General features: G+C 42.3%; 1 protein-coding gene across 2 annotated transcripts in view; it reads right to left on the bottom strand.

The window, feature by feature from the left end:
• ARHGAP39 (Rho GTPase activating protein 39) overlaps positions 1-15,403 on the bottom strand; it is a 725,782-nt gene that overhangs the window by 563,687 nt on the left and 146,692 nt on the right. For both annotated transcript variants that reach the window (XM_029592209.1, XM_029592211.1), the window contains exon 2: positions 1,899-2,333. In XM_029592209.1, the coding sequence (XP_029448069.1) occupies positions 1,899-2,333 (435 nt within the window). The remainder of the gene's footprint in view (positions 1-1,898; positions 2,334-15,403) is intronic.

Below are 15,403 nucleotides of genomic sequence, written 5' to 3'. Positions count from 1 at the left end.
ATGCCTTCCAGATGAAGCTTGGCCCAAGCGAAGAGGAGGTGTGCTTCCTGTGCCACGACCACCATCTGCTGGAGTCAGAGAAATACTGATGAGCTGCAGATGGCACAATTGGGATCCCAGTGCCTCGAAGCTTTGCCCTCTGACTCCATCTGCTGGTGGGAGTGCATAATCCACTGGTCTGGACTGATCTGGGTATATACAGGAAAGAGGTAGATTTTTAAACATTACGCGCGCGCGTCCATGTGCGCACGCTATCCGGCGCACACACATGGACGTGCGATTTTATAACGTTTGCGCCAGTGCACACATTTTATAAGTCGGCGGCGGCAGCAGCACGCGCAAGAGGAGATCGTTTTTGTACACATTCGTGCCGCAATGCATCGGGGCCTTCCCCAGTTCCCTCCCAGTCCACTCCAATTTAGGAGCGGACTGGGGAGGGAACTTTCCTACACCCTACCCTAACCTTGCTTCCCCTTCCCCTCTCCTCCTCACCCTCTAAAAAGCAAATTTAAATTTGTTTACCTTTTTTTTTTCAAGTTACTTCAGGGCCTGACCTGAAGTAACTTGCGCAGGCCGGCAGTAGGCCAGCGCACAACGCTCCGGGACAGCAAACAATGGCGCTGTCCTGGACTGCCCTCCTGCCCTGTCCCTCCCAAAACACGCCCCCTGGCCCGCCCCTTCCAAGAGGCCCAGTCCCGGCCTATACGCGCATGGCCAGACCTCTTGGAAGATTTGCCCAGCGTGCATAAAGGCCGGATTTATGCACGCAGGGCATTTAAAATCTGCCCTTGGTGTATAGTAGAATTGCTGTAGGCACTACTAAGGTTTCTTTGGGACTAAGCCCTTTTTCTGAATGAAAAGCAACTGTGTTTTACTATTTTGTAAGAGCAATTTCTTTTTGAGGTGTTTTAAGTTATACATTTGGTGAATTTTTGAGGATTACCAGTGCTGGAAATGAATAGACTGTGATACGTTCATGAATGTAATAGTTCATGAATTGTCATGTCCAGACTTTCCCTGAAGTGTCAAGAGAAATTCTAAGGACCCATGTGGTCTTAACCACTGACCCTGGGAATGGTAGGCTGAAGCCCTCCCAGGCAAAATCTCAGTGCTTAATGCCATATTAATTTTCTGCTTTAGAGAAGGTAATTATTTAACATCATGGGTTACTTATGTGGCGCCTACATGCAAAAGTTACCCCAATTTTCAAGCGCATAAGTTTGCTTTGAAAATTATGCAAAATAGAACAAGCATAAATTTACCTGCACAAAGTTATATTTAATGTTTGAGTGGCGTAACTTGTCATGCAATTCCAATCTCTGTTCTAACTCTACCCCTTGAATGCCTCTTTTTTGTGTGCATAAAAATATGTGTGAAATTGAGTTACATGCATACTTATGTGCAGAAACCCCAGGCAGTTTTATAACAAACCACGTATTTACCTGTGTTTTATATGTATAAATAGCTATGAAAATGATTCCCTAAAAGCCAAAATGTAATTATATAGGAATCGGTATTGCAAAGCTATAATATCAAGAACTCAAAGTGAAATCAAAATAATGTTTGCAGCCTTCTAAAGATTCATGGTGACTGTCACTATTCTTTGCCAGGAAAAACTGGCTACTACAACAACCCTTCCCCTCACTGTATTATGCCTTAGTGCTGAACATCAAGACCTCCTGACTCTTACACTAAAGAATTCCACAATATTTAGCAGACATTTTAAAAACCCAAAAATTGGGGATCTTGAATCCAAGCCTTAAAATAAGCTTTGTAATGAATGAAATGCAAAATAACAGGGACAATACATATTGATATAATAAATGGTTATTTGTTTCATTTTTCTAACAGTGGTATTAGTGTATTTTACATTTGAATATCAGCCAACACACTTTTACCTTTCTGTTTCTTCTTTTACCACAGTGTATTGAGCTGACTGTCGATTGGTCTTTGCTTGCTCCTGAGCCCTTTCACTGCTCTCCAACTCCTGGTCTAATGATGAGCTGGTACTGCCCTCCCTGCTGACATTGCTGCTTCTTCCAGGACTATTTTCTGTTGATGCCCGGGGTGACTCAGTGTTCTGCTTTAAGGTCTGGAGTTTGGCCAGTGGAATGATGTCACAGTTTTGCGGCCGATGCCACACAGTCCTCTGGGTGCTGGCATTGTAATAGTAGAACCGAGAAGTATTTGGGTCAAAAAGTTCCCACCACTGGTTTTCATTGGTACGTTTTATCCTGACTCCTGAAGGTGGATCCCATACACATTCCCCAGTGATGAGGTTGGCGTACATGCACTCCCGGGTTCGAGGCTCAATAATTTCCACCCATTCAAGCCTGTGAAGGAAAAAAGACTAGTCACTTTTAGGAGTCTGCACTAACTATAAATACAGAAGATACAATCTGAAAATAATCTTTACGAGGGTAATTTTATAACAACCCATGTAACTTATGCCTTGCCAAAATGCATGTTATGCCAATATTCAAGATATGTGTATAACTTGATTTTGAAGATTACACAAAATAAAAAGCACAGTCAAATCTGCTTTTTGCAGGGTATAATTTGTGTGCATTAATTTATATGTATACTTTTTAAAATCAAAAAGTATACACATAGATCTCAATTCTCCCCCCAGAAGTGTAAAAGTTTGCACAAAATTAGGTTATGTGCATACTTTATATGCACAAATCCCACACAGTTTTAAAACAAGCCATTTATACGCATAAACCTATGTTTTATAAACTATCCCTTTAAAGGGCAACTGCATAACCTGATATTCACTTAAAACAAAATGAAAGAAATCCCAGTTAGCATCTAATTGACAGGATATGCTAATGTATCTCTACTCCTCCAGGATGCTAGCTCTAAGGTGCTATCTCTTCGGCCATCTCATACAGAAAGACAGAAAAATAAGAACATAAGAACTGCCATACTGGGTTTCACCAAGGGTCCATCAAGCCCAGTATCCTTTTTCCAGCAGTGGTCAATCCAGGTCACAAGCACCTGGCAGGATCCCAAAGGGTAGATAGATTCCATCTGCTTATCTCAGGGATAAATTCTGGCTGTCTGCTAATCTACGTGCTTAATAACAGTTTATGGACTTTTTCTCCAGGAACTTGTTCAAACCTTTTTTAAGCGCAGTTATGTTAACCACCTTTCTCACATACGAATTCTAGAGCTTATTTGTATATTGAGTGAAAAGGTATTTTCTCCGATTTGCTTTAAATGTGCTACTTAGTAACTTCATGCAGTGAGCCTTAATCTCTTTATTTTTTGAAAGAGTAAATGACTAATTTGCATTTACCTGTTTCATTCCACTCATAATTTAATAGACCTCTATTATATTCCTTCCCAGTCATCTCTTCTCCAAACTGAAAAGTCTTAACCTCTTTAGCCTTAACTCATAGGGAAATCAATCCATTCCCTTTATCATTTTGGTTGCCCTTCTCTGAATCTGTTTCAGTTTTGCTATATCTTTTTTGAGATGTGGCGACCAAAACTGCAGAAAGTATTCTACTCTCCAGTTCTGTTTAACCCAGCTCAGCCAAGCTATACCCAAATGATAGATCTGTTTTTAAAAGCTTCTACTTGTTTTTATGTTTCAAATATTTTTATACTTACCTTTGTTAAATGTATAACGCTTGTATAACCTTGTTAAATGTATAACGCTCCGGCGTAAGTTCTTGTTCACTGTACACCGACGTGATATCTTTGATGAGCGGTGGTATATAAAATATTATAAATAAATAAAAAAATATTATAAATAAAATGTGGTCACATCAAGGAGCAATACAAAGGTATTATGATATTCTCCATTTTGTTCTCCATTCCTTTCCTAATAATTCCTAACATCTTGTTTGCTTTCTTGACTGCCACCACACACTAAGGGGTAGATTTTCAAAAAACACGAATAGGCGTACTTTTGCTGGCGCATCAGGCGCAAGCAAAAGTACGCTGGATTTTAGTAGGTACGCGCGGAGCCGCACGTATCCACTAAAATCCTGGATCGGCGCGCGCAAGGCTATGAATTCTGTATAGCCGGCGCGCGCTGAGCCGCGCAGCCTACCCCCATTTCCTCCAAGGCCGCTCCGAAATCGGAGCGGCCTTGGAGGGAATCCTCTAACGCCCTCCCCTCACCTTCCCCTCCCTTCCTCTACCTAACCCACCCGCCCGGCCCTGTCTACACCCCCCCTTACCTTTCTCCAGGGATTTACGCCTCCCGGAGGGAGAAGTAAATCCCCGCGCGCCAGCGGGCCTGTTGCGCGCCGGGACGCGACCTGGGGGCGGGTACGGAGGGCGCGGCCACGCCCCCGGACCGCCCTGGGCCATAGCCACGCCCCCGTACCCGCCCCCAAAACGCTGCCAACATGCCCCCTAAACGCCGCGACGACCGGGCCCGCCCCCGACACGCCCCCCTCGGAGAACCCCGGGACTTACGCGAGTCCCGGGGCTCTGCGCGCGCCGGTAGGCCTATGTAAAATAGGCTCACCGGCGCGCAGGGCCCTGCTCGCCTAAATCCGCCCGGTTTTGGGCGGATTTAGGCGAGCAGGGCTCTGAAAATCCGCCCCTAAGCCAAGGATTTCAATTTATTGTCCATGATGACACCTAGATCCTTTACTTGGTAGTGACTCCTAGTATGGAACCTAACATTGCGTAACTACAGTTTAATTTTCCCTATGTGCTTCACTTTGCATTTATCCACATTAAAATTCATCTGTCATTTGGATGCCCAGCCTCCCAGCCTCATAAGGTCTTCCTGCAATTTATTGCAATCTGCTTAAGATTTCACAACTTAGAATAATTTTGTGTCATCTACAAATTTGATCACCTCAATCGTCATTCAATTTTCCAGATCATTTATAAATATATTAGCAAAATGTGCCTGGAGTTGCTCGGGTGGTCTGGTCTATAACAGCCTGTATGCCTGCATGTGTGTGTGTGTGTTTGTGTGAGCCTGTGAGTATGGGTCCTGTGCCTGAATGTATGTGTGGCTGCCTCTGTCTGTCGGTGTGGGTGCCTGTGCTTGATTTTGTGGGTCTGCCTCTGTGTGCATTTGTGTTTGGGGAGCCTGTGGTGTGTACATATATATATGTGTGTGTGTGTGTGTGTGTGTGTGAGTGTGTCTGTCTGTCTGTCTGTGTGTGGATGCCTCTGCCTGTGAGTGCCTGTGCCTGTGTCTGCCTGTGTATGTGTGTGGGTGGCTGTGCCTGTGCCTGTGTTTGAGGTGGCTGTGCCTGTGTGTGTATGCATGTGTAAGCTTGTATGTATCTATGTGTGTGTGCCTATACTTGCCTGTCCCTGTGTGTGGGAGCATGAGAGACAGGGCTTCACAGACAGAGCACATTAGCGAATAATACCCGAATTGCTTGAGTTGTCTAGTCAATAACAGCCTCGATGTGTGTGTGTGTGTGTGTGTGTGTGTGTATATGAGCCTGTGAGTGTGGGGGGCCTTTGCCTGTATGTGTGTATGGGTGCCTCTGCCTGTTTGTGCGGATGTCTGTGCCTCTGTGTATATGTGTCCACCTGTGTGTGTTTGGGGGGCCTGTATGTATATGGGTGGCTGTGCCTGTGTGTATATGCATGTGTGAGCTTGTGTGCACTTGTACACACCTATGTGTGTGTCCCTATATCTGCCTGTCCCTGTGTGTGGGAGCATGAGAGGCAGGGCTTCGCAGACAGAGCACATTAGCGAAGAATACCCAATATTAATTGGGTTGTCTGGTCAATAACAGCGCGTATGTGTGTGTGCCTGTGTGTGGATGCATATGCCTATGTGTGCATGTGTGCCCATGCTTATGTGTGCCTGTGTATGTGTGTGCCTATGTGTGCATACACCAGAGGATATTTGCAACAGTGCTCTGCAGTCAGAACATATTGTCTTTGCACAGTGCACCTTCCAACTGCTGTCCACAGAGAGACAAGACAGTGTGATTGACCAACCGATACAAGCCTTTTATTTATATACTAGCGAAAAGTCCTTTGCTTGAGTAGTCCGGTGCCTAAGTTTGTATGTGTCTGTTTGCCTATACCTATCTGTGTTTTTCTGCTTGTGTGTTTGTGTATTTGTCTGCCTGTGTGTGCATGTGTGTTTGGGGGAGCCTCTGTGTGTGTGTTTGTGTGTGTGCGCGTGCATGCCTGTGTGTGACAGTGCTTTACAGATAAAGCATATTGTCTTTGCACAGTACACCTTCCATTGTTCCTGGCATCACCTGGTCGCCACAAGCATACATGACATTGTGACTGATTGACCAACTGTCAGACTCAAGCCTTTTTTATATAAACAGATTGATAGATTAAAAAGCACTGGTCCCAGGACAGATTCCTGGGCACTCCACTAATTGCCTTCCTCCACTGAGATAACTGGCCTATGAAGGAGTAAACAGGAGAAAACCCAAAAACATCTTAAAAGAACACACCCAGAGATCTGGCCAGGTTCACCTTAAGCTTAAGACAACAAGAAATCCTGGTCCAGGCAGAGGTCCCTGGGAAGGTGTATAACCAACCAAGCCCAAGAAGAAACAGGAGACACAGGGGACAGAAGGAAGCCTTAAGAAAGAGAGTACTGCTGAACTGCATGTTGTGATACTACATTTATGTTGCTGAACTGCGAAGAATAGCAGAGCTGATTTTTTGGGGGGGTTTTATCACTAATAAGGAATTTTATGCAATATTTCTGCCAGAGTCTAACCCAAATCTGTCCTCTGGCTTCTCTAAGACTGCTCACGTGCCACATATGGTATCAATTCAGGGATTTCTGCACTAATGCCTTGTACATGCAGAGAAACCATGCCAAAAGAATTTTAAAAGGGGGAAATATTTTTTCCTTCTTTTACTTTCTCATTTATTGGGCCTCGCTACAGTGGCAGCTGAAAGTTTAATTTACAAACAGGCTAAGAAGGATAGCTTTGCCTGAAGTCAGGGACTTCAATCTATAGTGAGTCGCATCAAACAGGCAAGTTTTGTTATATTTTTTTCTGCAAGGAAAAAGGAAGTTGCATTTGAGTGTTCCAGAACAGGGAAGAGCCCTTCAGCAAACGTTTATGGTACCAAAGCCAGTTGGCTGGCATGGAATGTGCCATGCAGGCCCTCATCGAGGGGCAGCAGAAAACCTGGGGAATCAGTTCACACCCTGATTGAACAAGTGGCCCAGCAGCTAGCATTGGTGAGCAATTAGCAAAATAGTACTGACCCAGTTGGCACAAGCAATGCAAACCACAACAACGCAGGCATGCACTTCACCTCCTGTTCTGTTTAAGATGAAGGAGGGTGAAGACCTGGATGTGTTCTTAAAGAATTCTGAAAGAACTGCCTGCCTGATGGGCTGGCCAGAGGCCAATTAGCTACATACCTAGCAAACCTACTCACCAGCAAGAGTCAAGCAGCCTTCGAAGCAGCCAATCCTAATAGGAGAGCGACAATTCCATGGTCAAAACCTCCATCCTGGAAAGAGCAGGTTATGTGACTGAGACCTACTGGCAGCAGTTCTGTAAGAGCACCCTAAAGGCAGGGAAGCCCAAAGAAGCATTTTCCATCACCTAGAAGATGCCAGTTGGAAGTGGCTACAGCCTGTGGCGAAAACAAGCCTCGAGGTAGCCAATCAGGTCCTTTTGGAGTAGTGCCTGGATGGGCAGAACTGATCCATAAGGAAATGGGTGTGTTGAGACCTGTGACGGACATAATTTTGCCACATTGGCAGAATTAGAATCTCTGTGCCTTTGGTGCCATAATAGCACCTAAAAGTGCTTTTTTGGGTACACAAAAGTGTTTAAAAAAAGAGAAAAGATAGAAAAAGGTGCGAGAGAAAGATGAACTGCGACTGCAAGCTGTGCGGGAGAAACAAAAACTGATGAGATGAGGAGATTCGCACAGGATCGACCGCACAGGCGCATAGAGCACAGCTCTGTATACTTGCAGAAAGTTCTGTCTCGGGCCGCCTGGAGGACGTCCCAGAGAGCATGGCTAATTCAGTCTGCTTATATATGGGAAAATTACGCTTACTCTTTTTGCAGGTAATTTTACATACAGAGTAGAGAGGTGTTAATAGGGGGAGGGGCAGAGTATGGGTTTGGTTTGGATTTACACACTTTTGGATTATATAAAGTATGCACAAATTTTCTCTGAAGATCTCCCTGCACAAATTAACAGGTATAACTTGTGCAGGGAGATTTTCTGGGATAATTTTAAAAACAAAATTATATGTTTTTAAAATTTTGTTTTAAAATTTTGTTTTTAAAACCACTTCTCTCACAACTATCACTCTGCCTCAACCAAAACAAGACTGAAATCCTACATATATCTAACAACCACTCCTCACTCCTCACCCCTCACCAACAACTACACCCCTAAACACATGGGGTCTCAACTTACACATACTACAAAAAAACTTGGAGTGACTATTGACAACGAACTCAACTTCAAACATCACATCTCCAATATGATCAAGGACGGATTCTTTAAACGACAAACCCTGAAAAAACTCAAACCCCTTCTTCATGCCCAAGACTATCGAACAGTCCTCCAAACAATAATCTTTTCCAAACTCGACTACTGCAATACTATACTCCTTGGCCTCCTCGAAACCACCATCAGACCTATTCAGGTACTACAAAACGCCGCCGCTAGATCCATCATAAACATCAAAAAATGCGACCACATCACCCCCATCCTCAAAGAACTACATTGGCTACCCATCAGCCAAAGAATCCAATATAAAAACCCTCACCTTCATCCATAAAAAAATAAACAACAATAAGAAGAACTGGTTAAACTCTGCCATACTCCCATACACCCCACACAGAAACCTCAGATCTTTGGATTCTGGGCTCCTCACCGTCCCCAATTCCAAAACAGCGCACCTCACCTCTACCCGAAAACAAGCCATATCTGTAGCCAGCCCCACGCTATGGAACTCCCTCCCGCCCCTCCTTAGAAATGAACCTTCTACTCAAATCTTCAAAAAACACCTCAAAACCTGGCTCTTCCTAAAAGCCTTCCCGCCAGAAACGTAGCCCCCTTGCCCAGGCCCCTTCCCCTGCTCTGAAATGAATCTTCCCCATCAGCCGTCAACCACCCTGTGGTTCCCCTTGTAAAATAATTGTACAAATCTAATCCTCCATGCTACCCCATCCCTTCCTCTATCTTCTCCAAGTCACATGTTAAATGTTATTTCTCAAAGTTACTATGTCATTTAACCTTCTAAGTTACTATGTAAATCTATCTCACTAACACCAAGAGAAGAGAACACATAACCCCTATCCTGATGGGCCTCCACTGGCTGCCCATCCACTTCAGAATAATCTACAAGGCCATTCTCACCATTTTCAAAAACATCCATCAATTAGCCCCAATTGATCTCCATATCCCACTACGATTACACAACTCAATAAGACCGACAAGAGAAGCTTACAAAGGAACACTTCAAGTACCTCCAGCTAAAACTACCAGACACATCACGCTTAGAGATCGGGCCTTCTCCACAGCCGGTCCAACTATATGGAACTCCATTCCCCCAGATCTTAGAATGGAACCCAGCATCTCAATCTTCAAGAAAAGAATCAAGACGTGGCTGTTCACACAGGCCTTTCCTAACTCCAACATTATTTAACTTCCATCAATCAACACACTTCGCTAGTATTAGCATTAATAGCCTCCTCTTACAATGTTGTTATATTTATATAATTATCTGATCTATATTTCCCTTCTTACTCCAAGTTATTGATTTCCTTGTTACATGTAACTGCTTTTCTGCACTATTGTTCAAATTGTAAAGTTTATTATAATCGCACCCCTGTTTCTTGTGAACCAGCATGATGGGACTATCGTCTTGAATGTTGGTATATAAAAAAACTTAAATAAAATAAATAAATAATAAATCTCTCTAAATTATTATTTAAGTTACAATGTTACAATGTAAATCTGTCTTTCTAAATTATTACTTAAGTTACAATGTTACAATGTAAAATAAGCAGCTTCTACCTTATTTATGTTCAGTTACATGTAAACCGATGTGATATTTCGATCAAATGTCAGTATATAAAAAAACAAACAAACAAATAAATAAATAAATAAATGTGTAAGTTTACTTTGAAAACTGTTGTAATTTATGCTACCTACAGTGGTGCAAAGTCTGCCCATTCTCCTGCTAAAAGAAGAAAATGCTACAGCAACAGCAGCAGTTTGGGGAAGAGGGGTCTAGGACCCCCTATTACAATGAGTGAAAACTGGCCATTATGAGATTAAGAAGCCTGTATTGCAAAGTAACAAGCATCATTTCAAGTTGGTCGCTGCTGATGCCACTGCCACAGTCACAATTAGTGCATTAAAAGAGAATAAGTGAGGCTGAGAGGGGGATACTGGGGGAAAATAAGTGAGGTGGCACTGGGAAAGGATTAGTGAGGCTGGGGTAGAGTAAGCCTTGGGGAGGATGAATTAGGCTAAGGGTGAAGCACTGGGAAAAGATGAATGAGGTTGGAGGAAGCACTGGGGAGAACGAATGAGGCTGGAAGGCGAATTTGGGAAAATGAGTGAGGCTGGGATGGGGGAGTATCAGAGGAAGATGAGTAAGGCTATAATGGAGGGGGGTTACTGGTATTGATAGGGTTGCCCCTTTGAAGCTTGTTTCGATATCATGTGCCAATAGGAGAGTGTTTCATCCTTGGAACACTCCCACAGTAGTGTCAGCTCGGCAACAACTACGGAAAAACAAACGTAAATGGATTAAATATCCTTCCCGTGAAACTGCTTTGGTTTACCGGTTATCACTGAAAAAGTATCAGCAGGACACATTAGTAGCAAAGAAGGTTTACTATTCGAAGAAAATAAACGAAATAGGTTATAATCCGAAATTGTTGTTTTCTCTGGTTCATAGGTTAACTTCTCAGAATAAACTAGAAACGAGTGTTTTGTCCTCTCTTACAGCTGATATGTTTGCTGGTTTTTTCTCAGCTAAATTAGACAATCTGCTTTTACATTTTAAGAATGTAGGTCCTTGGTATCTTGATGTGCCTATAAGTAATCTACCCTTGTGGTCTGACTTTGAATTGACTTCTTCATTTGAAGTTTCAAATATTATTAGAAAACTTAACAACACTATGTGTCCCTTTTTGAAAATTTCCATGTCAACTTTTAAAGACATCTTTGAGCTCATTAAAGCCTCTGTTGTGAAGGTGATAAATAATTCTCTGAGTATTGGGATTTTACCTACCATGTTAAAGTCTGCTTTAGTTAAACCTTTGTTAAAAAGATCTTCTTTAGATCCTGGCATTCTAGCAAATTATCGTCCAATTTCTTCGCTTCCTCTTGTAGCTAAGGTAATTGAAGGTATTGTTTTAGTTCAACTAACCAATTTTTTGGAGAAGAACGAAATCTTAAGTCCTCATCAATTCGGTTTCCGTAGAGGACTTAGTACAGAATTGCTTTTGATCTCACTAGTTGACTCCATTAAACGAAATTTAGATAGTGGACAGCAGTTCATTTTAGTTTCGTTAGACATTAGTGCTGCATTTGATTCGATTGACCACCAGATCTTGTTATTCCGTTTGCGGGAATGTGGGATATCAGGTAATGTGTTGGCTTGGTTTGAGAGCTATCTCTCAGATCCCTCTCAAATCTTTAATTTCAATAACTCACGTTCCCCTCCACAACACATGAGATCGGGTGTACCACAGGGCTCTGCTCTCTCAGCGATGTTATTCAACGTTTACCTTGCCCCTATAGCTAGGTTGTTGTCTATCATCGCTGAGGGATTTAAGATCTATGCAGATGACATACAGTTCTATGTAAAAGTTCAAAATTCTTGGTCCTCAACAGTTGATCTTTTGTCGTTATGCATGAACACTATCAATCGTTGGCTTAAACAAAATAAGCTGTTATTAAACACCAGTAAGACCACCATGCTTCTAATTCATAGATCTTTGGTTACACCTCTACATGACACCATTACATTAGATGGTTTGACTTTTTCTCTTCTTAACCCGATTAGGAGTTTGGGCATCTTGCTTGATTCCACTCTTTCTTTCAAACCCCAAATTAGATCATTGATCAGATCAGGCTTTTTTAAGCTTCGTCTTTTAATAGGCTTACGACATGTGCTGTATGATTCTGACTTTCTGATGGTAGTGCGAGCTATAATATTTCCACACATTGACTATTGTAACAGACTATACATTGGTCTGTCTAAGACTGTAATTCACTCGATTCAATTAATTTTGAACTCAGCTGCTAGAGCCGTTTCTGCCTCTACACGTTCTGATAGGATTTCGCCTGTTTTAGCCAAACTTAACGGGCTGCCTGTTCATGAGCGTATTATATTCAAGTTAGGCATGATAGTGTATAAATTACGTGATTCTGAGTCATCTGTTTGGTTTAATGCTCTTTTACGCATTCATAAGCCTGTTAGATCTTTAAGATCATCACAATTGAATTTATTAGAAATCCCTACAGTTAGACAGGCTCGACTTGCTAATACTAGAGAAACTTCTTTTTCCATCGCGGCTCCAGTTCAATGGAATCTCATCCCTTTCGAAATTCGGGAGCTGGAAGATGTTAAAAAATTTAAGAAGGCATTTAAGAGTTATTTGTTGACTCGTGTGTTTAATACTTTATAAAGACAATGTGTCTGCTTTACAATACTATTGTGAACCCATGGAAGTGTGAATTGTTTATCACTCTGATTGTTTTATTGTGATATTGTATTTAGTGAATATGGATAACCTCCGTATGTTTGTTTGGTATAATTTGGTATGGTTCCTATGGAACCTGATATTTATAAGTGTAATGTTTGTTTTTTTATTATTATGTATGTTTTTATGTATATCGCCCAGGCCTTTTTGTGTTGGGCGTTTAATAAATTTTATTAAATGAAATGAAATGAAATGAGTGAAGATGAGCAAGGCTGCAAGGAAAAACACTCGAGAGGATGAGTGAGGCTGGTGGGGGAGGAAGCAGTGAGGCTGAGGAAGGAAAGTGAAGCTGGCAGAGGGCAATGAGTGAGAGGAATACTAGGGAACAATGTGTGAAGCCGGGGGGGGGGGGAGCACTAAGTGAGAATGAATGAAGCCATGATAAGGGGAGTCCTGGGAAAGAATAAGTGAGGCTACAAGAGGGTAGTGGCAGAATATGAGTGAGGAAAGGAGGAGGGAGGAGCATCAGAGGAAAGATAAGTAAGGGTGCGGAGAACATTGGAAGAGGGAAAAGAAGAGACTGAAAAGGAGAAAAAGAGAGGGGAAAGTGGAGAGGGAATGAAAGGGGAAGATGGAGGACTGTGGTTCATTGGAATAGAGAGCTAGAGAGAGAAATGGTAAGAAGTGGAAAAAGCCAGCAACAGGGTAAGAGAAAGAGAGAGTATTAATGTGGAAGACAGGGAAAGGGAAGGATATGAGATGAAAATGAAATATAGGGAGAAGCAAAAAGGCACTGGACAGCAGAAAGATAGAGATAGGGAAGATAAAATGAGAAGTAACATGAAAAACAGAATATTGGCAAGCAAGATGGGATGGGAGTGAGAGACAGAAAATGGAGGCAACACATAAGGTAAGGTAAAACTGAAAGAAAACCAGGAAAAGGATTCAGAAGATAGACAAGAAGAAAGAGTGCTAAACATTGTGAAGGAAAAGTCCAAAAACAAAGATTAAAAAATTAGCTTCTTTGCTCATTTTAGTTTCTACTAGCCGTTAAGCCCGTAAAAACGAGCTACATTGAACTTTTTTTTTTCGGTTCGTTTTCGGAAACGGCACTCATCTACACTTCTTCTCCCTCATTCCCCCTTCCCCTCGCTCATTCACCTCGGTCACTCATCCTCCTCCCCCTCAGTCACTGATATATGGAGCCTATTGCTCACTCAGTTCCCAGAATCCTTCAGGATGTGGCCTGCTTGCAATGTTGGTCATAGAAGAAAACCTTTAACTGACCTCAGATTCAAGAATTTGGAAGATATCTGGAATACCTTTAGGCTCTGCAAAGCCTATACTTAAAGGTCATGAGGTTATCGATGGCAGATGGCTGAAACTGCATTCTTTGCTTATCTGGCTCCAAGAGACTCCAACTGAAATCAAAGTTTCTCCCTGCCCCCTGGAGATGAAATGATTGATCTATTGACAGAAAACAGAAAACCAGGAGAAGCAGGGCACATCAAAAGCAAAGCTAAAACAAAGGGACCTTAAGGTGGGTGGGGAGTTCTCAGGCTAAAAAAGGTTAGCTTATTCCACTGTCATATTGTGTAAGTGATCCTCGTCACAGGCATTCTGTGTATGGTTTAAACCATAAGAACATAAGAAAATGCCATACTGGGTCAGACCAAGGTCCATCAAGCCCAGCATCCTGTTTCCAACAGTGGCTAATCCAGGCCATAAGAACCTTGCAAGTACCCAAAAACTAAGTCTATTCCATGTAACCATTGCTAATGGCAGTGGCTATTCTCTAAGTGAACTTAATAGCAGGTAATGGACTTCTCCTCCAAGAACCCATCCAATCCTTTTTTAAACACAGCTATACTAACTGCACTAACCACATTCTCTGGCAACAAATTCCAGAGTTTAATTGTGCGTTGAGTAAAAAAGAACTTTCTCCGATTAGTTTTAAATGTGCCCCATGCTAACTTCATGGAGTGCCCCCTAGTCTTTCTACTATCCGAAAGAGTAAATAACCGATTCACATCTACCCGTTCTAGACCTCTCATGATTTTAAACACCTCTATCATATCCCCCCTCAGTCGTCTCTTCTCCAAGCTGAAAAGTCCTAACCTCTTTAGTCTTTCCTCATAGGGGAGTTGTTCCATTCCCCTTATCATTTTGTAGCCCTTCTCTGTACCTTCTCCATCGCAATTAAATCTTTTTTGAGATGCGGCGACCAGAATTGTACACAGTATTCAAGGTGCGGTCTCACCATGGAGCGATACAAAGGCATTATGACATTTTCCGTTTTATTCATCATTCCTTTTCTAATAATTCCCAACATTCTGTTTGCTTTTTTGACTGCCGCAGCACACTGCACCGATGATTTCAATGTGTTATCCACTATGACACCTAGATCTCTTTCTTGGGTTGTAGCACCTAATATGGAACCCAACATTGTATAATTATAGCATGGGTTATTTTTCCCTATATGCATCACCTTGCACTTATCCACATTAAATTTCATCTGCCATTTGGATGCCCAATTTTCCAGTCTCACAAGGTCTTCCTGCAATTTATCACAATCTGCTTGTGATTTAACTACTCTGAACAATTTTGTGTCATCTGCAAATTTTATTATCTCACTCGTCGTATTTCTTTCCAGATCATTTATAAATATATTGAACAGTAAGGGTCCCAATACAGATCCCTGAGGCACTCCACTGTCCACTCCCTTCCACTGAGAAAATTGCCCATTTAATCCTACTCTCTGTTTCCTGTCTTTTAGCCAGTTTGCA

The sequence above is a fragment of the Rhinatrema bivittatum genome, chromosome 2 (assembly GCF_901001135.1).
Source record: "Rhinatrema bivittatum chromosome 2, aRhiBiv1.1, whole genome shotgun sequence".
Taxonomy (NCBI): domain Eukaryota; kingdom Metazoa; phylum Chordata; class Amphibia; order Gymnophiona; family Rhinatrematidae; genus Rhinatrema; species Rhinatrema bivittatum.
Note: the sequence above shows the minus strand (reverse complement) of the source record. Positions and strands in the feature narration are given on the sequence as shown.